The sequence below is a fragment of the Stegodyphus dumicola genome, chromosome 6, assembly GCF_044657685.1.
Source record: "Stegodyphus dumicola isolate Sdum_Otavi_A_Nest chromosome 6, ASM4465768v1".
Taxonomy (NCBI): domain Eukaryota; kingdom Metazoa; phylum Arthropoda; class Arachnida; order Araneae; family Eresidae; genus Stegodyphus; species Stegodyphus dumicola.
Window position 1 is genome coordinate 71,107,437 of NC_140773.1, and position 26,579 is coordinate 71,134,015.

Sequence of the window (26,579 nt, forward strand, 5' to 3'; positions counted from 1 at the left end):
TCTCTTTATTGTGTGCCCCCATGGTGTAAATGAAAATATGTCTAGCTAGCAATCAGGAAGTCCAGAGCTCAAATTCGTTAAGATATTGTTGAATTTTGTAGTTTGCTGGCTTCTAAAAATTATAATATACTACTTTACAAGTGATGTACAAACTAGAAGGTGGTGGATGACAATTCATCACCATCAGGATTTGGCAACTGAGTCTTCCTTCCTAGTCACCTTTTAAGTCAGAAAGAGTGTAAGGTTTTTCCCTTCCTTTGTGGTGTAACTGAAAAGCATGTCTGACTAACAGTCGGGAGGTCCTGAATTGGTGAAGGCACTGTTGATATTTCTAGTTTTCTGGCTTCTAAAAATCATAATATACTTTACAATTTCAGCTCCCTGAATAAGTGGTGTACCTGTCCATAAGACGTTAAGTAACCGTAGTGATTTCTGTAGAATCAGTGAACTACTATAATCTGACTGATTAATTCAATTTCTTTAGAATTGAATGTTTGTATTACAAATTTGATTTTTAAAAAAATTATTCTAAATTTTATATTTAAGTAAAAATACATTGCTATTTAATAAAAACGGCTCTTTAATGACAATACCAATGACTCTTTCAAATATAAACAACAGCTTGTTTCAAAATACATTATGTAGTTAATGTCACAAAATATCTTTGGAATTATTTTTATGTGCTGCATTACTACATACAGAAAAGAAAAACAAATCACATTCTAGTAAATTTTGCCATTGGTAAACATTACTGTAGTAGGAGACATGTTTTATTTTCAATATTTTTGCCACATTGTTCAAAGTATTTATAAGTGTTAAATACTTAGGCACTGGCGTTAATAAGGGTATGCAAAGAATACCGTTTTATAGGGGCCCAAAAGCTTAGGGGGTCCTTGAATGTCCTTCTGAACTACATTTACTTGATTAGAAGAAGATGGATTCTTTTTTAAATACTATATCCACTGCTGGTGATTCAGAATTGCAGCACCACAAAGGGATGATCTGGCGAATGTCAATCACATGAAAGGAAGAAGAGGTTGGGATGTACAAATGGTTAGTATTTCAGCCCATTTAGACGCTGCAGGTGGGAAAAACAACATCTGAAGCACTGCATAAGAGAAAAGTTGTGTAGTGGAAAGCGTTTTGTAAGGCCAGAGTTTGGTTAGAATGTCGTGTCATTTCTCGAATAATAATAAGAAATGCTTATCAGCAAGTGTCAGAATTCAATAGAGGCAGGATCTTTGCCTATTGAGAGTGTGAGAGTATGGATTATCGTTCTGTGATATCGCCCATCTCACTGGTCGTCATTAAGCACAATCATACAAATATGGAATCAATGGGTTGCTGAGGGTCATACTGAATGCAATGCAGGACCTCAATGCCTTTTTATGACTAATGTCCGAAAGGACAGACATATTGTGATGTTAACCCTGAAAAGTTGTATAACCATATCAGGGACCATTAATCCGGAAATGGGCATGTTTGTAGCACACCAAGTATCCACTCATACAGAGTATCGCTGTTTGCAGCAGCATGCACTACAGCATGGTGACCATTACTTCAACTTCCCTTGACAATGCACATTGTCGTCTTTTCAGACGAATTCCAGTTCTGCTTGCAGTATTCTGATGGCCTTATACATGTCTGGAGGCTTTGAGGAGACCGCACGTTGCCTGCTTGCATTCGATGTCGGCATAGGGGCACTTCACCTGGTGTGATGGTTTGGGCAGCCATTCGGTACATGGCATGCACATCTGTAGTTCAGATTGATGGTAATTTGAATGCACATGAGTACATTTCTGACATCTTATGTTCAGCACTTGTGCACTATATTCGAGGCATGACAAACGCCATCTTTGAACAAGATAATGCAAGACCACATGTAGTATGCTGTGTTCTGACCTTCCTTGATACACAGGGTATTCATTTGTTGCCCTGGTCTGCATGGTCACCAGATCTGTCACTCATTGAAAACATCTGGTCATATTAGAGGTCTGTATGTTAGAGCAATGCTATATATAAATCTAATATAAATCCTAAGCTGCACTTTCAAGACATGAAAAATGCAAGATGAATTTGATCAATACAGGTTGTATGTTGACTAAAAGGTAGATATAGATCTGTCTCTCCTTTCTTTTGATAAAATGAAGATACTTCTATATACTCAATTCATTATTTCTGAATACTGCATGATATTTACAGCAGTGGTTGTTCTACAGCAGTGGTTGTTCTGTATTTCAAAAAAGCTTTTATTTTCTTTAAACATGAAAAATAAACATAAACAATAAAATATCAGCCTTATCAGGTTTGCAATGGACATATGTTTATATGCATTTGGTATTAGGACTTAAATCAAATTCTGTGAAGAAGAGTTGGGAGATGAAGAATAAAACTTTCATAGATTTGAATAACTATTTTCAGAAAGTATGTATTACTGAAATGGAAAGAAAACAATATCTGTTAGTCAAAATTTCTGGTATCCTAATAATGACTTTAGCAAAGAACATTGACACTGTTTGGCACCAACCAAAAATCTCAGTAGCAGATAACGTACCAATAGCCAACATTTTTCTAAAAAATATGCTATAAAAATAACATAGTAATAGATAAAATTTTCTTGTTCTTAGTTACAACCCGAAATATTAGTCTGTTACATTTTTGTTTCCAAGATATTTTGCAGGATTTTATAAAATGTCAAATTGTATTTTACAGGATTATCAACCGTCATAAACTGAATTTATTGGTCCAACACATCTCATGCAAATAATTTTGTTGCATTTCACTGACTGAGATTTGAGGAATTTGAAAAACAGGATAATTTCACTGAGCATTTTATTGTGTTTCTTAAACCAAAGCAATTCACATAAAGCAGCAAGAAAAATCATAATGTTAAAAAAATAACCTTCATTGAAAATATGGTTTCCATAAAAAGATTTATCAGGCCTTAATATGATAGTTATAAACAATAGTTTGTAAATGTATCAATCAGTAGTTTGTAAATGTATTTTTTCTGATAAATAAATAAAAACAGGTAATTTTTAACTTAAGTGAGGCTCCTGAACATTAAAATAAAATGTTTGCAACATATAATATTTTTATGTGATGAGAGTTAAGTGGATACCAATCAGGGTCGGGCAGATATTGGGGTAAAAGGAGTAAGAAGGAGTAAAAGAACGATTCCAACTGCAGTTTTTGTTGTAGAGTTTAAATTTGAAATGAAATTAAAATGAATTGAAAAAATTAATGACAAACTGAGTTATTATTTTTATTTATGGACTATATATAGACTAAATTGTTATTTTCTATTTTATTGACATATTAATAAATAAATGTAAGGAAGGAGAATGGATGTGATATTTGCCATTAGTGATTAAACTGATTCATTTAGTTACCAATCTCACTAGTAAATTTAGGTAAACAGCAATAGCAACAAGAACTCCCAAAATTGATATCATTCTTAGGAAGCGAGCAGGAAAAAGGAGCAATTATAAATCAAGCAACGTGATAAGGAATTACATATTTGATGATAAAGTGGATTTTAGAATTAAGGACTTTTTTAGAAGATGTAGATAACCCTAATGTTTCACTAACAGAAAGACTGTGGAATGATCTTGCAGAATTGGAAACTCTTCTTTCTACACTGAATACAGCCACAAAAAAGCTGCAATCTGAATTTCGAGGCGAGAATGGAAGAATGGGATGTTTGTCCTTTCTGAAATGGAAGGTTTATTGCAGAAGGAATCATTTCTTCAATGAAGAAAAGAGAAACTATTTTGCTAGGTTCAATATATGTAGATCCAAAACACCGAATTTTCTTGGATGACGAGCAAATTAAAAAGGCAAAGAAAGCCATCTATGAACTTTCATTAAGAATGAAATTATTCTCAGAACAATTGGAGAATTCGAAACAGGACAGTCAAACTGCAGACATTGCAACTGAGGAGTCATTAACATCCTCTTCCAGTGATGAATTAGATTTTGAGAAATATTTTTGGATAATACTGAAAAGGCTAAGGCAAAGCGAATGAAAATAAAGAATCAAGGGCCTTTAGATATAAAAATGAAAAACACAAACAAGATTTCTACATGGCCTTTGAAGAAATAGAAAAATATGATTGTGCTTGCAAGACACCTCTTTTGAACTTATAAAAATCTATCCTGAAAAGTTAAAAGAAGTAGCCCTAATAGTAACAGGCTTCTTTCTACTCAAGTTAGTGTGGAAAGACTCTTCTCAGGTCTGAAGTTTATCAAATCGGGTCTATGGCCCTCCAGCAAAGAAGATCTTGCCGGAGCTATACTGTTTCTTATAAATAACTAATGCCAGATTTTCCATTTCCTAATAAATGCTAATTAATATAAATAATTTTCTATACCATCAATTTTTTTCTGTAGCACTTATTACTTCTTTTACATTAAAAAAAATGAGCTGTAACCCATGTATATATTTTTATGAGGGAGTCAGAGTTGGTGCTGGTCATTTTCTCTACCGACTCCACAGCCCTGATACCGACAAAATAGACTTCTAATTTTGTTAACATATAATTCTCATCATGCCACTAATATCCTTAATTATGAAATCTGGTCAGATGATACTTCTGTTTAATGTAAAAGGTAACACAGAATATAATACATTAATGTTACTATTGAAGAAGTTTGTCTATTGACCAATACTATGTTTAAAATCTCTAATTTCAGAATTTTTTTTTCTAAACCAATCTTTTCAGTATTTATGAAACTTTCTACATTTAAGAAAATTTCAATTCTGGCAAAATAGAGTAGTTTTTCAGTGAAATTCAAAATCTGTAATTTCGTTGCTATCGTGGAGGTCATTATTGAAATTCTGAGAAAGGTGTGTGTATGCACGCATGCACACGGGAGGAGAGTTGTGTATATCATTAAAGAAACATATATTATTTATCGGGAGAAAAGGTAAAAATTAATAAATAAGCCAAGAAAATTAAGGAAAAATAATAACAATTTAAAAGCATATTTTTTAATGTGAAACATTTTATTTCTGATGATCTCTTTTATGAGAGTTTTCTGGTTATTAGTTATTAAGTACAGACTTAATAATGTTTATTATTATATTGAGTACTTTCTTATTATTGCAGTCTCTGTTTTTTAAATCCCAATTTTGCATCAGAATAATAGCCAAGTTCATGTTTGCTTCTCACATTTATTTTGTGTCTGCCATGTTCCTGCAACTGCTTTTAATATGACATCAGCTGCAAAGACTTATTAAAATGGCTAACAGTAACTCATTGATTTTTATTATGCCAGTTAGCAGAGTGCTTACAGTCTTTCAGCATTTTGTTTAAAAGCAGCTATTGTTGGATCAAGGAAATGAAATTTCTGTTTCACAGGAAAATGTCCCTAACCTGCTTTTACCAATTCTGTTCTATATGTTCACCAACAGTCTGAATAAACCTTCCATTTCTCTTCTACATGATCTATTTTTGCCATGAGTGTGGTTGCCTCTCTATTCAGAGCATGAGCTAGAAGGAAGTCACCATTTTCTTGGCAAAACCCACCAAATATCCAGTATTATGAAAGAAACTTCAGGCCTTAGTTTTACTTATACAAAGTGATTTTTCTTTATGTACACAATTTTTTCAGGGCTACATATTCGCTTATTTAGTTCTCAGATTAGATGTAGAGAACACATCTTTCTTGTAAAATTATTCCAGTCAGTAGTTGTATTTTTGTAAAGGCTGGATTATTTCTTCCACAAATTAATTAATGCCGGTTTCTGTGTTCAACAGTAAATAAATTGTTGCACTGATACAAAGAATATTCTGAAAACACTGATCCAATTGTTAAAATGTGTCTTTTCCTTCACTTGCAGCTTTTCATATTACATCTTTAATTTATTGATATGCAGTTATATTTAATGGTCATTTTTGCATACTTGAATATGCGATAAAATGTATCTTTCTTGAAAGAAATATCTTGCTCACTTTTGGTACAGCAAACATTTTAAACACTTTTTTGAAAAAATATGTATGTTAACACATGGAACACTTGGAGCTGTTCTTATGATGAGAAAATTATAATTGATCATGAATTGCTAACATTTAGATGAAAAAAAGAAGATACAGGATGTGAGTCAGAAGTTTCAAGACTGGTTCATTTCTGAGTAGGGGAGCTCAGAAATGAAACTGGCTCTGCCAGGTGGAGGAAGTATTGGGGGGGGGGTCTCAGGGAATGAACTGACGCTGCGGCAGTTGCCTCTGGAACCTTGGAGAGTGCGCATCTCTTGCAGCGTGAGTGCGTGTCATTGAGCTCGGTCAAAAAGTGGGTGATGCGAAAATAGAGCAGCACTTGGAGCAACATTATGCAAATAAGTTTTGCGTGCAACTGAACAAAACCACCACGGAGATGTTCGGTATGATTCAAGAGGCCTTTAAGGAAGAAGCCATGTCCTGTGCAATGGTTTTCATGTGGCACAAACGTTTCGAAGATGACCGCGGGAATGTTGAAGACGACGACCGCTTTGGGAGGCCATCATCAAGCCAAACGCATCAAAATGTAGAGAGAATGCTGTAACTTTTAAACAATGACCATCGTCTTAGTGCTACATTAATTGCCGATGAATGGGGACTCAGTCTGGGTACGGTGTGGAGGATTGTGATGGAGAATTTGATGATGCGAAAAGTGTGTGCCAAAATGGTGCCAAAAGTTTTGTCGATGGATCAGAAGAAACGGCGCATGACTGTTTGCTAGGAAATGCTCCAACGGTTGAATATTGATCCAAACCTTCTGGAGAAAGTGATTACTGGTGATGAGACCTGGGTCTACGAATACAATCTTGAGTCGAAGTGTCAAACCTTAGAAAGGCACACTGCTTCCTCGCCGAAGCTCAAGAAAGCTCGCATGAGCAAGTCGCATGTGAAATGCATGCTGATTGTTTTTTTTTTATGGTAAAGGATTGATACCTAAGGATTTTGTTGCTCGTGGACAGACTGTCACAGGTGACTTTACCCTGGAGTGCTTCGCCGCTTGAGGGACCAAGCCCACCTCATCCGCCCTGCAATCAAGGGCGACTGGATTCTCCACCACGACAATGCGCCCGCTCACATGTCGCCCGCCGTCGGTGAAGTTTTGGTCAAGCTCAACGTGACAACACTGCCGCAGCCATCCTACAGCCCCAACTTGGGTCCAAGTAACTTTTTCCTCTTCTCCCGAATCAAGCAAGTGAAGCGATTCGACTCCATCGACGCCATCCAGCATAACGCCCAAGGCCTTCCAGAAGGGCTACGAACAGTGGAAGATGCGCTGTGTTGATAATGAAGGATCATATTTTGAAGAATTTTAGTCCACTGTACTTAAATGTCCAATAAATTTCTAGGTCTTGAAACTTTTGAATCACACCCTGCATGAGTAGACATGGCTTACTTGGTGTCTTTTTCATGAGCAAATTATAAATGATTGTTGCGAAGGCTGGCAATCATTTGAAGATGAGTTGCACTGATAATTTATTGATAATCTTGGTGCCATTTATGAAATGGGGCTGTAACTGATACCTTTTTTTTTTTTGTACTTTCATTAAAAAAAAATTCATTCCAAAATGTAAATAAATATAGAAAAGCATAATTTTGAATTTTTTTTAATATTTCATTTAATAAACTGCTGAAGAAATTATCATGTGTGAAATAAATTCTGTAAGTTTCTTTTGCTTATTTTAAATATTTATTTTCAGATGAAACTTTTAAAAAATATGTGTCCGATTCTGCATTCATGAAGGTAAGATTTATGCATACTGAAATTTTGTTTTTGGTTTTCAGAAAATGTATTATAAAAATTAAGTAGCAATTTGTGGTAATGTTTCATAATATGTCTATTAGATTCAAAATGATTTTCAGCAGCTCAGAGCTAGTTGCTTTATTACTATCATTAATAAAATGCAGATACTCCATTGTTGTCTCAATTTGTTAAAGTAGATGTAACACCTTACTAAAATTAACTCCCCTCCTTTTTTTTTTAAATTTTGAAATAAAATTTTGCATATACGTGGTTTAGTCCCCTCTACTCTCTAAGAATGTATTCTAGGTAAAACTGCATTTGCTCAAAGTTGCACTAAATGTTACCAAATACAGCAAAATATTTACTTTTTTTATCTTTTTTTTTTTTTCATTTTGTTTGATGTTTAAATTTTGTATGATATATATGATCAATACAAGCTATCGTATAAAATTTTCACTGAGTTTAGTATTATGAATCATACCTGACTTATATATGCTACTTTGTTTAATTTATATTTCATGAATCCAATAATTAAATTTAATTATTAAGAATTATAATGCTGGTTTAGATTTATTATTGTAACAAAAATAAGTGCTTAAATAAGTCTTTGAGAATCTGTTAAAATGTTCTTACTACAAAGGGGTTCTGATATATACCACAGTAGTTGCACAGAATAAAGGCATGAAATAAAGTAATATTGCTGTGGAGTGCATGAACTACCTTAAAAAAATTTAATATTTCTGTAACATGTAAGCAGTTTGAATCGAGTATGAAATAGTTTTGTCTGGTGTTTTGTAACTGGAATTAAATTGAATGAAATTTGATGTTGTGCTGTGACCAGTGTCCCCTCCCCCCAATTAAGTGAATATACATAATTTACATTTCATTATGTGCATTCAATTATGTTAAAATAAATAAAGAATTTAAAATGAGAGAAAGGTAATTTAAATATTGAGTAAATAATAGAGGACACTGGTTATTATTTTTTTTAATTGTGTTAGATATATGATAATATTTTAAGCCTTAATGGAAATAATGAAATTGATTTAAAAAAACTATTTTATAAGGAAGTCATAAAAATAGAATCTGATAGTCTGAGCAATCTGTCTTTTATATTGTTCGATGGAAATTTTATTTATATTATTAGCTTTTTTTAACCCTTTAACTGCTTAAGACGTGTTTAAACGTTTTTGGAATTTCTTTAAAAATGCTTAAGACATCTTTACACGAATTTCAAATCGCATGAAAAATGCTTAAGACGTGTATACATGAAGCCCGAATTTCGCGAAGATTGCTTAAGATGTGTTTAGACGACGCGATCTGGTCTTCCTTCCCCTACCTTTCTGCAAGCGGCTGTCAGTTGACACAAAGGTCTTAATAGGGTGTGAAGTCTCTTTGAAAAGAGCACTTTACGAAAAAGTCCTTAGAGTGAAGTATCGTTGTCAGACAGCAGGTATGTATTATCTGTGTGCCGACTAAAAGTTTGCGAAAGAAGCTAAATCGTTTTACAACTGTTTGCCTTGTGGTACTTTATATAAATGAAAGTCAAACAGGATCCGACGTTGTTATAGTACATTGCCGAATTTTAGTAGAAACAAGAAAAAATAAGAATTGTAACAAAGGATGCCTTTATGCCTATATGTTATAGAATCAAATATTTTATTTTTGTATTGACAAATGATTACAATTTCTGATTTGTCAGGAAAAAATATAAAATGCTGCAACCAGCTTTCTTGTTTACCCTCGTATTTCAAATGCGCGTTATTATAATGGTATATTCTTTTTACATTCTTAAATGTTAAAACTGTGCTTTCAGCATGCCTGAGTTTTGTACTCGTATGTGTGGCTCTGTGCTCCGTAGAAATGGCGAACTGACATATAAAAATTATATGAATGTTGAAAGTGAAAGAAGATATTCTACTCGAAACTTCAACTAAATGGAATAAATGAATACGCCAAAGGAATTTCTCGAAACATTTGTTTTAAAAATTTTATTATTAAGATTTTAAATCCAAAATGTTTTAAAATCTAAAGAAAAAATATGTATTCCTTGAAACATTTTTGGAAAGAAATCTATCGATATAAAATCTCTTAAAATTAATGGAGTGTAAATTAATTAAAACAGTTAGTGTACAAAAGGGTTAGATATACTCTGCACAAAAAATTACAGTCAGAAGATCAATTATTTAAAGAATTAAATTAATTACATTAAAAGAATTTAAAATAAATTAACATCTGTCCAAATGTCAATGCTAACAGCAATAGCACGAATAAAAGTTATTCTTTAAATTCCGAACTTAATTCATCCGTCTGTACACAATGATTCTGTCTTTGCGATTACATTTCTTATAGATACTACAAAAGGCCGCCAACGAAGTAGCGGTAAAATCGTTGAATACTAATAGTTTGAAGCGGGTTCAAATCCTGACGAATGGATTGCCTACATACCAGTTTTCGCGAATTTTTGCTGCCCATGTTTAATATGAATATGAGCCAATTTCAGTTAGCTTTTCATGATGACGTGCCTTGACTACGAGTCCTCGCTTGGGTTGTGTTTGGTTTGGCTTGTTAGATTATTAAGCACGTGAAGGCGATCTGTCTAAGGGGAGGTATGCTTTCGTGACAGATTTTCTAAGGGAAACAATCTCGCACTACAAAAATTTAAAACCATAAAAATGCCCATGCAATCAGCTTGTTCACGGGGGTTTGAATGCAGGTCAAACTACCAGTATGTTAAGAGAAGCGATTTCAAGAATGTTTACTTATTTTATTTAGTTTGTCATAAGCTAAATAAAATAATTAAACATTCTTGAAATCTCTTCACATTACTGAAATGGCAATAACTTCGAAGTATACTATGCTACCACTTTTCCTCTAATATGAAATTTTGAACTTTTCCATTATCGGACAGCCCACCAGTGATTGAGCGGAGTCTAACGAAACAACTGGTGGTTCTGTCCGGGGTTCGAATCCCGGCAAACGGCTGGTTGCCAGGATGATATTCTTAGTTTTCCATATGTGTAACATGTATTCAAGCCAATTTCCGTAAGGCAGTCCTCGAACGATAGCATCCTTCACCTTAGGCAAATAACCATCGAGTACTTTCCCATAATCAAATAAAACTTTATCCATAACATGCTTTAAATATTTTTATGTTGAAAAGTGCATGCGCCAAAGTTGGTCCCCATTGAATGAAATATGTTGTTTATTTTTTCTCTGTTTTTTATAACAACAATGTTCTTGTTTTCAGAATCTGAATTTTAAATGAAATTCTTTTAATAATATGCGATTCTATTTTGTTTTTTGTTTAATGAAAAATGAATTTAAGCGACAAATTTCTTACATTTAGAAAAATTTTCGATTTTTGAAACGAATTGCTGTCAAAAGCGCATCTTCTCGTTGCTGCATATATTTATTTAAAGCAAACTGCTTGCCGCGTATGCTTTTATATTTGAAAAGATCCAGAGAATTTTCAACAGGGAAATAAAGTTATTAATTTTACTGAATTTTGTGGATTCTTTGTGTTTTGAGGTAAAAGTCAAACCATCAGATATGTGATAACCTTAAAATAAGGGTATATATAATCAAGATTTTGCGGCCAGACATTCCCAGCGAAATATATTACAAAAAATTATCTATGTAGAATTAATGTATCCGTTTAGTATTTGAATTTATCAGTGTTATAACACATCAGTTTATCAGTGTAAGTTATATTGAGATTTAGTTGTGTTCGATATAAGAATTTTATTTGGTTTATATAAATCCGTTTCGTTTAATAATATTATATTTATTAAATACTATTTATTAGGTTTCCATATCTGTCGAACCCAATCAATGGCCTCCTGGCTAGGATATCTGATTAATGCTATTTCGACTTGTATTCGAACCCAAACAAACGAACTGGTTGCATGGTTGAATTTTGTGATTTTCCCGATGTGAAACATGAACATGAGTACGTTTTACTTAGAAAGTCGTCCATGGAGACATTCATTGCCTTTGGCTGGTAGATCTCGTTTCCTTTGCCATACTCAAAAAATCTAAAAATTTTTCAAAAAGACTAACAGATGCATATAACAAAATAAAATCAAGTAAATGCATATAAGAAAATAAAATTAAGTAAATGCATATAAAAAACTTAAGTAAATGTATATAACGAAAAAAATGAGGTAAAAAAAATTTAATAATTTTTTTAATATTAAAAATTGCTTGTTTTTAAATTGCTTGTTTTCAAATTTTATTTCATTTTTATGTATGTACTAATACACAATTTATGTGTGCGAAAGTGTGCTTGTTCAGCATATCCACATATATTAATTAAATAAATCTGATTTGAAATGCATGCACTAACGCGCTATTCTCGTAACTGGAAAAACACTAAAGTATTGTCTGAGAAAAATATTTATAAAAAAAATTAAATTTCGTCTCCTTACTCGGTGCTGTGTAAAAAATTTAAATAAGCTTATTAATTTTTTTCTTCTTTATTAAAAACAAATTAGTTTCTTTTCATCTATATATGAAAAATAACAAAATCTTGCTGTCAGACTGGAAATTCTTAAAAATATAAAACTCGTTTTTTTTCGAAAAAGTTTCTGAGAAATTTCTCTAGGTCAACAGGTAGTAACAGGACCACTGACTGCTTTGTTTGAAAAACTCGATGAAGTGGATGATTTTACCCCCAAAAGGTTTTCTTTAACAAAGCAGATGCGTTTCAAATGGCTTTGCTGCGAAGCGTTCGTATTTGAATAGCTAGAAACTTGAGTTGGAAGACTTATTGTTCCTGAAGCAATCAGTCAGACAGCAATAAAATTTGTTATAGATATTTCTGTCTCTCTCTCTCTGTGAGTTCTTGAAATCTTGGAATGGGTGAAAGTTTATTTTGTTTTACATATATAAGGAAACTGCACGTAAAGCAAAATAATTCAAGGCATCCATTGTATGTTAATCATTGTACATTCCCTCAGCTCTTCGGTTGGGTATTAAGAAAAGAAATTCCTATACTGCTTTTGTATTACTTGTATAGTGAAAGATTTGATAAAAATAGCTTCATATGAAATGTTTTTCTCTGATGAACGAATATAGCTGAAACATGTTTCTGTCTTCAAGTATATCCACAAAACATGAAATAGTATTATACTCTTTTATGTTGTATTGCATTTTTATATTACTTCGTGGTAAATTTTTTGATTCTTAAATTTCTCTCTCTCTTTTCTTATAATACACAAGTACTCTTTCAAATATGGCTGACCTATGAACCTAAATTTTTATAATATAAAATTTTATATAAAAATTAGCCGTAATCATTAGACACAGCTTTGTGTATATTATATTCTTGAATACATGCCTGCAATTAATACTAAGAATACTTTGATAAAATTCGTGATATAATTAATAATGAAAATACTGTTTAAGCTAAAAACTGATTGAATCTTTTTTTCATTATAGGGTAACATGAGCCAAACAATTTTCGTTAGAAATCTACAATTATGCTAACTTGACACATCAGATAGAAAATATTTTATCGTCATCATCGGCTATGATAAAAGATTTTTACGCTTAAGATTTTGGATTATGATAAAGCACACCGGACCTATTTGTCTAAGGGAAAGGAAGTCTTCATGGAAGTTTTTTTTTTTTTTTTTTTTTTTTTGTGGGGAAACAAACTGTTAATTCACAATTAATTGTACTTGTGAAAAACTCCTAAACCTCCCATGCAGCCGCTAGGATTTACCGGTGCTCAACTATCTTACTGCTTGGAGACTAGTTGGCTTTCTGAACTTACGCAATATCTATCTGAATTTGAATATTTGCATAAAAAACGAGCAAAATAAAATGACACATTGTAAATAGTACATTTTACTGAAATCAAACTTTCTTTGAAAAAGGAAATTAATTTTAAGGAATAAGATGGTTGTATTTAATTAAACGGCGGGCAATAACAGCGCTGATCATATGTTTCATATAGGAAATCATTTTCTTCGTGTTATCATATAATGGAAATTATCACAGATTATATTTTTTAACAAAGAAGTCATGGGTTATCTGCTTTAAGAGAACACCTTCATGGGTAATTTTCTAAATAAAATTGGCTTGAATTCACGTTATGCATCGGGAAACTCATAAAGACCACAAGCAGCTAAACCAGTGGTTTCCAACCTGTGGGGCGCGCCCTCCCCAGGGGGGTGCGAGACTGTTGCTAGGGGGGCATGCAGCTGTTTCCAAAATATCATTTTCGAATACAAACCAAAAAAGCCGAACAGGTGTCAAAAAAATGAATCAGCAGTATACGTAATCCACAATCCTCGCCGCGAATTTTTCGGGTGCAAATGCTAAAACATCCCATCTGTTACAACTGGACTCTGAACTCCCAGTGCCATCTAGCGAACTTTAGAATTAATTCCTAAGTAAAAAACTTTGAACTCGATTTGCGTAGGAGGAGACAGTCGAACTGCTATGCAGTAGGAGAATTGGAACCGCTTTGTATCTGAAAGCGCGTTTAATTATCATGGATGTTAAGTGTAAATCAATTATGACTGTATATATGTATATAATAATAATAATAATTTTATTGTAATCTCTATAAAAGGATGTGCCTTAAATTTAGTTTACAGTTTTGACGATCTTCATGTCGATGGAATACTTGCCGCCCGGATTCGAAAAGGTAAGAGATATTTTTACCTTTATTCATTTGAACTTTGTTGTTACACCATCCATACTCTTCTTGGAACGAAATATCTCGCTTTCACGTTTGGAGCCGGTCACCGGTGGGGCGTGGAATCAAAAGATAAGCACTCGCAACATCCCGTAAAATTCTCGTGCTTACTCGCGCCAAACTTCAGTAAACAGAAGCATCTGATTGTTTCTGTTTTCTATGAACAGAACTAGTTCGTTAGTAGTGCTTGCGATAACCACGTTGATATATGGAATGAAACACTTCGCTTTGGTAACTTCTAAATAAATTAACATTGAGGTAAATTTCATAACTGTTATAATAGTACCTTATTAACTAGGAAATGTTAATTTAATGTTGAGGCAGTTTTTCGGCACGAGCGCAAAGTGCCAGGGTTATAAACATCCGTAACAATAAAATAACATCCTGGCCGATGTTAATATACTATTTTTTCACTACTAGCGCTTTTTTACTTTCTCGTAAATTTACCAGTAATCGTTTTAATTGAGTAATATGAATATTGTTATTGGAAAAATTCACGTTTATGTAAGTAGAGCGCAAGTTATTTTTATGTTGTTTATATTCCAGTAATTAATTTTGACAAAAAAGTTTTTAATTCTACATTTAAAAATTATCCCAATTAAGACTGATATTTAATTTAAAAGAAAATATTGATATAATTGTATTGTATTTTAAATTAATATAAAGTCATTGATTTAAAATAATACCCCTTTTAGATGGATAAATATGTAACTGGCTTGAAAAAAAAATTAAATGAAGCAGAAGCAGAGGGCAAAAGAAAAGATGATGAAAATATCGGAAATACATCTTCGCAAAATAGTAAACCTAAATATAGAAAATATGATCCAATGTACTTATCATTAGGATTTACATATAAGGTTATTAATGGCCAAGAACAACCATTGTGTTTGCTGTGTATGAATACTTTGGCCTCAGACAGCATGAAACCAAATAAATTAAAACGACATCTTGAAAAAGTACATGCAGATCACGTTGGCAAGACAAGAGAATTTTTCCAAAGAAAATTAGAGAATTTAAATAAACAACAAGAAATGTTTTCAAAGACCATGTCTGTAACACAAAAAGCATTGCTTGCGTCATATAAAGTTTCTTATAGAATTGCTAAATGCAAAAAGCCCCATTCAATAGGAGAAACTTATTCAATAGGTGCTACCTGCAGCTATTGACATGATAGAAACGATGCTCGGTGAATCATATGCTGATCAACTTAAAATCATTCCACTTGCAGATAATACGGTGGGAAGACAAATATCCGATATATCTGAAGATCTTTGTGATCAATTAATAGAAAAAGTAAAACTATCTTCTTTCGCGTTGCAAGAAGATAAGGCTACCGATGTTCTTAAGGATGCACACTTGATAACATATGTAAGATATGTCGTGGAAACTGATGTTAGAGAAGACATGTTATTCTGTAAACCTATTGAATGCAATACTACAGCAAGGGAAGTTTTTAAAATCATTGATAATTTTTTTAATGAAAATGGCATTCTGTGGGAGAACTGTGTTGGACTATGCACAGATGGAGCTCCATCTATGGCAGGAAAAAATGCTGGTCTACAGGCACTAGTTCGAAAGGTGGCTCCTCGTGCAGTTTGGATGCATTGCATGATTCATAGACAATCACTTGTTTCAAGAGATATGGGTGAAGATCTACTAACTGTATTTGAAGTTATTACAAGAGTTGTAAATTTTATCAAAAATAGCCCATTAAGAGGAAGGCTTTTCGCAAAATTGTGTGATGACATGGGTTCAGAATATAGATCACTTCTATACTATTGTGAGGCACGTTGGCTTTCACGTGCCGAAGTACTTCAAAGGGTGTTTGAGCTAAAAGAAGAGATCGCCATATTTCTTAGTGATAATAATAGAGATGAAGCACACTTTTTTTATGACACGAAATTCCTTGTAAAACTTGCGTATTTAGTTGATATTTTTCAAAGACTCAGTATTTTAAATAAATCAATGCAAGGGGCTCAAATTCATGCTTTTACGCAGAAAGACAAGATTACTGCATTTATGAAAAAATTGGAACTCTGGATAATAAGTTTGAAAAATAATAACTTTGACATGTTTCCCACTTTTAAAATTACCTCTCTTGCTGATGAAATAGAAGAAAGTAAAGTTCTTATTAATAATCATTTGACCAGTCTATGGAAGCAATTCTCGTTGTACTTTAAAGATCTTGACATGTCCAAATATGAATGGATTAGAAACCCATTTGTGATTGAAAAATATGATGATTTTGGCCTTACGACAGCAGAGCAGGAAATGATAATTGACTTATCTAGTGATAGCACATTAAAGCAGATGTTTCGAGATGAAAATAATATTGTTACGTTTTGGCTATGAGTAAAGGACGATTTTCCTACTTTGACAAACAAAGCTTTAGAAATTTTATTGCCATTTGTAACATCTTACCTATGTGAAACTTGTTTTTCTACAGTAGCTGTCTTAAAAAAAGTATCAATCTCGCTTAATGATTGAAAAGGAACTGAGAACCGCGATTTCTTCAATGATACCACGGTTTGAGAAAATTTGTGCTGAAAAACAAGCTCAACCGTCACATTACATTTTTATGTTGTAGTAGTATTAATTATGTATTCTTTTTTGTTTTGTTATTATATTTCTTATAATAAATATATTATATTTTTACATAATATTGTATATTATTTTGTAGCCCATTAAATAAATTATAATATTGGTACTTACGTATTAACGCAACCAGGCCAAAATTCGCATAAATCGTCAAATTTGGCGACCCTACTTACGGCAACCCTACGTGTGTGAAAACAGACGAAAGTTTATTTGTAAAAAGAAAAAATAACACTGGGTGTGTACTACCACAGCAATGGGTTTTCAGCGGAATTTGCCGAGAAAAGAAAGAGTTTTTTTGGTTACTGTACCTAACAGAAGTGCCGTTACCCTCATGGAAAAAATTTGCGAAAATATCAAGGAAGGAAGCATCATTTATTCGTATTGCTGGAAAGGATACAATACAAGTGAGTTCGAAAATGCTGGATTTCTGCATGGAACTGTTAATCACAAATATAACTTTGTGGATCCCAACACGGGCGTTCACACATAACATGTAGAGCGCATGTGAGGCTCAGCCAAATGGCGCAACAAAAAACAGAGAGGAACAGCCCGTCATCATCTTGACTCATACCTTATTGAATTTATATGGTGCCAAGCTCAAACTGTTAATGGCGAAGACAGTTTTCAATCAGTGCTAAAAGCAATAGCCAAAAGATTTCCGCCAAAAAAATAATTCTGCAACTTGTTGAAATTCGAAACCGGAAGGGTTTAATTGCTATTTTATATTTTAAAACAAAATAATATAAAAACTATATTAAAATTATCTGTAATTAATAAATGTACATTTTCTTTCTATTCATACTTTTTTACTCAAACTTACAAATCGCGCCAACCTGGTTGCGATAATACGTAAGTACCATAATATCAGTTGAGTATTTATGAAATTTGATTTTAAGATAAATTAACGGGACACAACAATTTGTTTTTTAAAGGGGGGCACACCAATTTTTTTTTTTTTTTTTAAAGGGGGTTGCCGGTACAAAAAGGTTGGAAACCACTGAGCTAAACTGTTCGGCTGCCAACAACAAACTACCAACATCCAGCAATCTTATTCATTCAACTATAGTGAACTTAAATTACTGTTTTTATATTATTAGTAGTATTAAAATAACGAAAATATTTATTCTAATAAAAATTTTTGTTTGAATAACCTCCCTAGTAAAGTATTTCCTTTGGTTGGAGATTTGTCAGTAATAAATGCTATGTTCAAAGAAGACATTTATTTAGAGCAGAATGCTTCAAAAATGTATGCTGGAATCCCTAGAAAGAAAAAATATTGCCGGAAAATATATCTCCAAAAAAATATTTAATTAATCATATTCTTATGATTAATTATTAAATAATTAATAACTTTTATAATAATTAAATGCAATGCTTATTTATACTTTACCAAATATATAGCAACAGTCTTTCTTTACAAAAATACCATATTGAATTATATTGTAAGCTAATAAGTAACAACATTGCTTTGTTTAATTAAGATACAATAACAAGCTGAACAAACATTAAATTGGAAGTCAAACAACAAAAATCAGCATTATATTTTCAAATTTTCACAATGTAATTTTCATTATATCTTATCTCGTTCATTTGCGCTTTTGCAGCTGAGGATGATGGTTCGGTAAAACCATCGAAACTAGTCCTGTGAAAATTTGAAAATATAACACTGATTTTTGTCTTTGACTTCCAATTAATTGCTTTGTTTGTTATTACTATGTCTCATCTTTCCTATTTCAGATAAAGTTTACTAGTGTTTCTTGGACAGGAAAGCAAGAATTTTTAATTTGAATCAATAAATTTATGATACACTGAAAACGGTTTCAAGTTATAATTCTCTTTCTGAATATCTTGAATGTATATAAAAAAGTAAAATGCAAATTTAATATTAATATTATCATCCTTAAAAAACACCCAAATGTTTCGTTTATTACTCTTAAAACTACGTAATAATTAAGGCAAAAAGAAATTATTTAAAATAATAATTATTTGCATGCAGTTGAAGAATATAGGAAAATGCTGAAAGTTTTAAAGATTTTTAATTAATGACAAAAATACAGAAAATCGGAAATAATAGGAAATGTTTCAGCAATATCTCAGAAGGAATGAAAGTTGAATCAAATATTTGTCAGAATAGAATTTTAGTGATAGCAGTTTAATCAGTCTGCATTGAAATAATCAGTGACATACAGATTTAGTTTACTTAGGTTAAAAATGCGTAATAATTAAAAATTTAACCGGGTAAATTTTAAAACCAATTTATTTGAAAACTAGCAGCTTCACTGCCAGCCTTCGTCTGGCTTTTAAATGTACCGGAAAAATGGCTGAAGGGAACACCAAAAGTTAAATTAAAAAACTGTGTAGAATTTAACTCTGCAGAACAACTTCATAAAAAAGTTATTACGTATAACAAAATTACAATTAAAAAAGCAATATTCCTTAATACAAATATTAATTATCCTAATAAATAAATTAACCAACTTCCCTTTGCAAAATCTTAAGGACTCAAATGGTATAAAGGAGGTTAAAAACTTTGTTTCCTAAAAAAAATCAGTCAAAACTTTTCAATATATTAAAAACAGTGAAATGAGCAATAAATAAAATAAAGGAATGCAAAAAACAAAAAATTCTGAAAAGCGAAGTATAATTAATGATATTTTATCTTATATTTTCAGGGGAAAAAATTACAATGAAATAAGCTATATCTCTTAATACAAATATTAATTATTCTAATTAAAAAATTAACCAACTTTCCCTTGAAGAAAAAAAATCATGCAAAACGTTTCAATATCTTATAAACAGTGAAATAAGCAAAAAATAACATGAAAGCAACTCAAAAAACATAAAATTCCACGCAGAATTTTACTTAGCAGAACAACTTTATCAAAAAAAAAAAAAAAAAAAAAAAAAAAAAAAAACAATAAAAATGTATTATATTTATATAAAAGTGACAACGAAATATGCCAATCTCTTAAAAACAGTGACATAAGAAATATGATGAAAAATTGTTGCCAAACCCATATTTCTAAAAGAATGAAACTATTCAAAATGATGCGATTTCATCAAAAATCTATCAACAACAATAAGACAGGAAAATTGTTGCCAAAATCACATTTTTAAAGATGTGAGATGTGAGAAGTGTACTCGGAAGCTTCATTTAAAAAATCTTTTAAAAATACAAAATATTATCATTTTTACAAAATACTTTTTGTAAAAGCATTCGCAAGGATGAAAGTTTAACGTGTCCAAAAATCAAAGAAAAATAAACTGTAAATTTTTAAAAATAAACTTTTTTAGAAAAAATCCCATTGAAAAAGTGTTAAGCTCCCTTTGTTAAATAAATTCGTATTTAATTGATTTATTGAAACACGAAATTTATTTTAAGTTCATAAAATAGCTAAGTGCCTACGTTTCATGACGATGTGAAAATGGAGTGTGTAGAGTAAAATCTCGTTTCCTATAGCCCATTGTGTTTCAAAATGACGCGATTTCGTCACAAAACATAAAATATAAAAAAAAATTCGAATTCGAATTTCGAAAAAATCACTTTGAAGTGCACTGGCTCTTGTGTAGATGTACCTATGTACCAAATTTCGTAGCCGTGGGTCTATTAGCTTACGCGCAGCGCGAACGAAAGACACACACACAGACAGACTCTTTCTTTTATTATATGTAGAGAAGATATGTAGAGATAAGATTGTTTAAAGGAAGGAAACTTTTCGCAGCTGTACCCTGGGGCATTAAGACGGTCATCACGGAGAGTCTAGCCTTTTGCAATTCTCTTGAGAGCTTTAATCTACCGAACAATATCTAGTAATCAATCTCACTTAGCGGAATCATTGAAGTAAAATTCTGGGAGGGATGGGAAATAACAAAAGAACTGCTTGACAATTTTCAGAGATTTAGGGTTATTTTCGCGACATTTTACGGGAAGTTCGGCCCAAAACTAGAGACAGTTTTAAAGGGATTCGCAGAAAATCACTCGACAGGCTAAGGGTTAAGTTGACTTTAAGATCATAATGAAAGCAATTATGTTATGAAATGAAATAATCCAAAGTTAACTAATTTAAATTCATTTACATGAAAACTCATGCAAGTGAAAGGAAGGAACTCACTTTTGCCTTTGATTTAAATCATTGCAGTACTAAAATGAAAATAAATATGAAAAGATATTCTGAAGTTTAATATGTTAATCTAGGTAGAGGCTCTATTGAATTTTATATTTTGTGCAAATTATGTCTTCTTTTTAGTTGTTTTTGTTTTTAGTAATGAAATTTAATGATTAATAATTGATAGCATATGCAGTGTAATGTATTAGGTTATCCGGAAAATAATGCAGGTTAAGACACAATAACACGCCGAATAAATACTAATTCAGAAGTCAAACAACAAAAATCAGAGTTATATTTACAAAATTTTCACAGGACTAGTTTCGATGGTTTTACCGAACCATCGAAACTAGTCCTGTGAAAATTTTGTAAATATAACGCTGATTTTTGTTGTTTGACTTCTGAATTAGTATAATGCAGGTTTTTAACATATATCTTTAAAGTATCATAGCTCAACTCAAAAACAATGTTATTAACACGTTGAATGCCACGTGCATTTTACGTGCTTCACACATGGCGCCAACATGAATTTTTTATTATTCGATGCATACTATGTTGAAATATTATCTACAGAAGATAAGGTGAGTTATGTAATCGTGTTTAATGCATTTTTCCTGGTGGGCGTCACCACTCACCTCTGAGGGGCTGCAGACCATTTTTGCGATTTATTATTTAAATTTGCGAGATCTATTACTCTTCAAAACATTATAGTAACAATGGTTATTATTTAAAAATTTATCTGTATCGATATTTACTTTTAATTATATATTTTTACTGTTGGTCGCATCGCCGGTCACCGGTGGCCCTCACAGTGCTGTAGCCAAATCGAGTGCCAGCCACCAGTGACCCCACAGCAGTCAACGTATTAATCAAAATAAGCACCAGGAGAATCGATGCATTTTTGCGAACAAGGTATAAGTTTATTTATGCCGGTAGAATAAAATTCTGAAGTTCTGGACGCAATAAAGTTGTTAAAGGCGTTTTTGGCCTCGTCTTGGTTTCTGAAGCATTTCTTCTGCAGAATGTTATCCAGATGTTTGAAAAAGTGGTAATCGGTCGGCGAGAGGTCAAGCAAATATGGGGGAAGAGGGAGAGTCTCGTATCTCAATTTGTTCAATTTCTGTAGGGTCAGGTGCACGATGTGTGGCTGAGCATTGTCGTAGAGAAGAACTGGCCCTTTCTTTTGACCAATGCCGGGCACATGCGTTGCACATTTTGGTGCATTTTGTTGATTTGCTGACAGTACTTATCTGCTGTAATCATTTCTCCAAAATTTAGGAAGCTGTGGTGGATGAGACCAGCTGCAGACTACCAAACAGTCACCACAATTTTCTTTTGGTGCAAATTTGGCTTAAAAAATGTTGCGGTGTCTGACCGTGGTCCAACCACTGAACCGAATGTTGCCAGTTGTTATAGAGAATCCACTTTTCCTCGCACGTAACAATTTGATCAAGAAAAGGGTTGCTTTTGTTGTGGAGAATAAGAGTAGACGACACTCCAAAACAGTGATTTTTTTTATTTTCGCTCAATTCGTGAGGCCCCACTTATTGAGCTTCTTTGACTTTCTTATACGATTCAAGTGATCAGAAATCGTTGTTTTGCTTACGCCAAGCTCCTCCGCAAGCTTTCGAACGGTTGTGCACGGGTTTGTTTGAACTAAAGTCTTCAAACTGTTGTTGTCAACAGCTGAAGAGCATCCACGACACTCTTGATCTTCCATGTCAGTTCTCCATGGTGAAACTTTTGGTACCACCGTTGAATTCATTAACACATTTTTTGTCTCATACTTTGTTGCCATTTTGAGCCGTTTGTGTTGCGCTCTGGCCTTGCTTGTACTCATAAAAGTAAATTTGCGGAAAATCTCGTTTTGGCATCTAAACAAAAACACCTAGATATTATTTTTTAAAAATAATTTTGGAACTAGAAATATAGAGCGAAAACAGGGCTTCAAAATGATATATAAACCAATGTAATTCAAAATATTTTTGTTGCTAAAATTGTGCAGGAAAGATAAACAATTGCAGGAACCTGCATTATCTTCCAGACAACCTGATATTAGTGATACAAAGAATTACTTATTTAATGTAAAATTCAATGCTAATTTTATGTTTCTTCATGAAAAATATTATTAAGGGTAAAATGCACTATGTGCTTACAAAAATCTGACTACTGCAATATGTTTTGCTCTTATTTTACTTGTGAATAGTTTGAGTAAACATTTTTAACCTACATCACTAGAACTATGTCATTAAAATTTACAAGCCTACATGGTAGTGCATTATGTAATTTTTGTTTTTCTAAGTATGCGAATATATATCTTTTGGAGAAATTGTATGCTAATAACTATTTTAAATGTCTTTATACTCTAATAAATAATGTCTTTTATTAGAATTAAATTCATTTTAATATGCAAAGATTTCAATAAGCAATTTATAATAATATCATTATATCAAAAACTTTATGACAGTGTAATCACAATGTTTGTTTCTCAAGCTTTTGTGTTCAAAAGTTACGTAAATTCATTCACTTTGTTCAACAAACTTCAGAAAAATTGTTTTAAAATTGTCTATTCTTTGTTTCAGAAATTTCAAGAAAACTGCATTAGATAAAATATATGTAAAAAATTACTTGTTAGCCAAAATTAGAATAAATAAATTAGCAGAAATATAAAAATTAAATTTTATTTTTTGTCACACACTAATGTGGATAAAACTCTTTTTGCATTGCTTAATGCTTCATATACAAAACACATATGGAAAAAATCTGCATATGAGTTAAAATTTGAACATGAATGGTTTATTTTAAAAGAAACCACAACAGTACTATGTTCTTTTTTCATACCTTGCTGCATGATCAATGCAGAGAATATGTGAGTTTTATTTCATATTGTCAGCTTCCAGTATTTTCTGTTTAAAAGCAGATGTAAACTATTTCCTTGATACAATTATTCAGCAGAATTCTTCACAGATTTGTAGGATTCTTCTGATGACATTGACTGGAATGGATGAGTGTGAATGGATGGGTTTCCAAGAGAATGAAAACTATATTAGAATAAGTAAAGGATTTTTTTATATCAGTTCTCTAAAAAATCTGAGCTTCTTCAAAATTATCATCTAATCTTTATTTATCATTAAAAAATTCTGAAGAATTTCTAGTTTTCTCTAGAAAAACTTCAAAGGAGGCCTTCAGAAATTCCACTTGAAAATTAAGTCTGAAAACACATTAAATAAAACTTAAAAGTTATAGAATTTGTTTTTAATAATAAATTAATAAAATTGTAATAATGCTTAGTATAAAACTTAAAAATTATAGAATTTGTTTTTAATAATAAATTAATAAAATTGTAGTAATGCTTAGTATAAAACTTATGTAAATAAAATACTTAGAAAATGTAAAACATAATATCCAAAAGAAATTACATATTTCATAGAAAGTCAAATAACAAAAGGAAGAAGGTGGAGGAAGTTCATTTTGTGACTTAGTAATGTAATTTAGGGATTAGCAAGCTAGAGTAAATGGAATGTTATAATAAAACATGAAGATTTTGAAAATATGATCCCCATATCATTTTTGCGTAAATCATTGTGCACAAAAAAGCAATGTACAGGTAAAACTGAGAAGCAATTAAACGAATGGCAGGATGTGAATCCCTTCAAGTAACTAACAAGGAAGTTTAGGAAAAAAAAATTGGATGGGTGAGAATCAGTTTAAAATTTATAGTTTCCCAAACAGGATAACTTTGAAGAAATTCCCATTCATAACCAGATATTTCTGATTTTTTAATACGCTTTTGTAAAATGTGTGAGAATCCAATAAATTCAAAACTCAAAAAAGAACATGTGTTTTCCATCTTATATATGTGCTACATAAGTATACTTATTTTATGTGATTAGAAGTGTCTAATTCACTAGATAGATAATTGTCATTTTTTTAAAATTTGATGCTGTCTCTCTCTCTCTATATATATATTATTATTTTTTTTTTTATTTAGGACAGTTTTGACACTTTGAGTAAGTGATTCTTTTTATATATTCCTTTTTATTCATTCATCTATTCAATTTCTTAAATCTGTCTGTCTACAATAGATAAACTACAAATCAATACTCATTGTATTAAATTGAAATGCATTTTTTTTAACCATGTAGCTCTTAAACACGAGGAATTAATTGAACAAATTCAAGACATTGAGAAAGTAGTATGTTAATTGTTTTTGATAGAAAGATTAATTTTAGTGCATTGTTTATCCATTCCTGGCTGTCTTTTTTGATTTGCTTTTAAGTAAAAAATAACTTTTTATTACAGGATACTCAAGGTCCAGAAACTGATACTTTACTTCGAAGGTTAGAGGAACTTGAGGTAATTTTTTTTCATTTATTAATAATATGATGTTTGTTAAATAAGTTGGAAGGATATGAGATGATTTTATAATGATTCTGTTTTTAAAAGATTAGAAAATCAGCAAACTCTTGAAGCAGCAACAGTGGCAAGGATCAAGGTTTTGGGATTCTATCATGTACTTTTGTTTGTTTGCTTGTTGTAATAATTTGACCACCTTTAGTGTTTTTAGAGATATTATTGGATTAGAATAAATTGTATTCAAAACCTCCCCTGTGAAGATTAGAATTGAGAGATTACTACTGAAGTATGTTTGTGAATGATCAAATGATAAATTATACCTCTTTCAAAATTTTCAAGGATTTAAACACATTTGGTAAAAATAATGATGTTGGAAATAAGAGCTTTAGAAGTTTATAAAAATATAAGCGTATGGTTTGCTAATAGAACAATTCCACATTTTGGGTGTGTGGGTGTCTTTAATTAATTACTCCAGATAAACAGGAAGAAATTGACTGTTTATAATAAATAACACACACAAAAATAAATACAATGGTTATTAATAATTAAGGAAAAATCACAAAAATGATGATTACTCAAAAAGTTACATGTATAAAATGCATAGTAAGGTATAAAATTACATGGAAATAAATTACCTTACAGTTATGGTGTTATAGAAATTAGCCTATATGTAAAACGAACAAATCAGATGTGTCAGTTTCATACAGGAAAATTACCTTCAGTATGGAATTTGATCTCCCCTAGAAGCAATACAGTGCATACGGCAATGTGTGATGCTATCAATTATGCAGTCTATCTGTTCCTTAGAAAATGAGAGCCGTTGCTCTTGCAAAGCAGCTGCAAGCATGGCAAGGGTCTGAAGAGGAAGATTGAGAGCAGCTAAACGTCTTCCTAAAGCATCTCAGACATACTCGATAAGATTCAGGTTCAGTGATCAAGCTGGCCCTACCATGCGCTGAACATTTGCTGCTGAAAATAATCATCCATGATGAAAGCCTTGTGCGGTCTAACATTGCCATCCCTCTAGCACGAAATCTTCATCTATTGCCCTGCATAAGGGTGCACAT

The 26,579-nt window shown here is 31.9% G+C and overlaps 1 protein-coding gene across 9 annotated transcripts in view; it reads left to right on the forward strand.

Annotated features, from left to right (window-relative positions):
• The window catches only part of LOC118193729 (uncharacterized), a 209,490-nt gene that overhangs the window by 105,722 nt on the left and 77,189 nt on the right, over nucleotides 1–26,579 (forward strand). For 7 of the 9 annotated variants that reach the window (XM_085818509.1, XM_085818513.1, XM_035364855.2 and 4 more), the window contains 5 exons: nucleotides 7,700–7,743; nucleotides 14,345–14,401; nucleotides 25,148–25,166; nucleotides 25,302–25,351; nucleotides 25,459–25,512. In XM_085818509.1, the coding sequence (XP_085674635.1) occupies nucleotides 7,700–7,743; nucleotides 14,345–14,401; nucleotides 25,148–25,166; nucleotides 25,302–25,351; nucleotides 25,459–25,512 (224 nt within the window). The remainder of the gene's footprint in view (nucleotides 1–7,699; nucleotides 7,744–14,344; nucleotides 14,402–25,147; nucleotides 25,167–25,301; nucleotides 25,352–25,458; nucleotides 25,513–26,579) is intronic. The other 2 variants (XM_085818510.1, XM_085818511.1) reach the window with 2 other exon arrangements.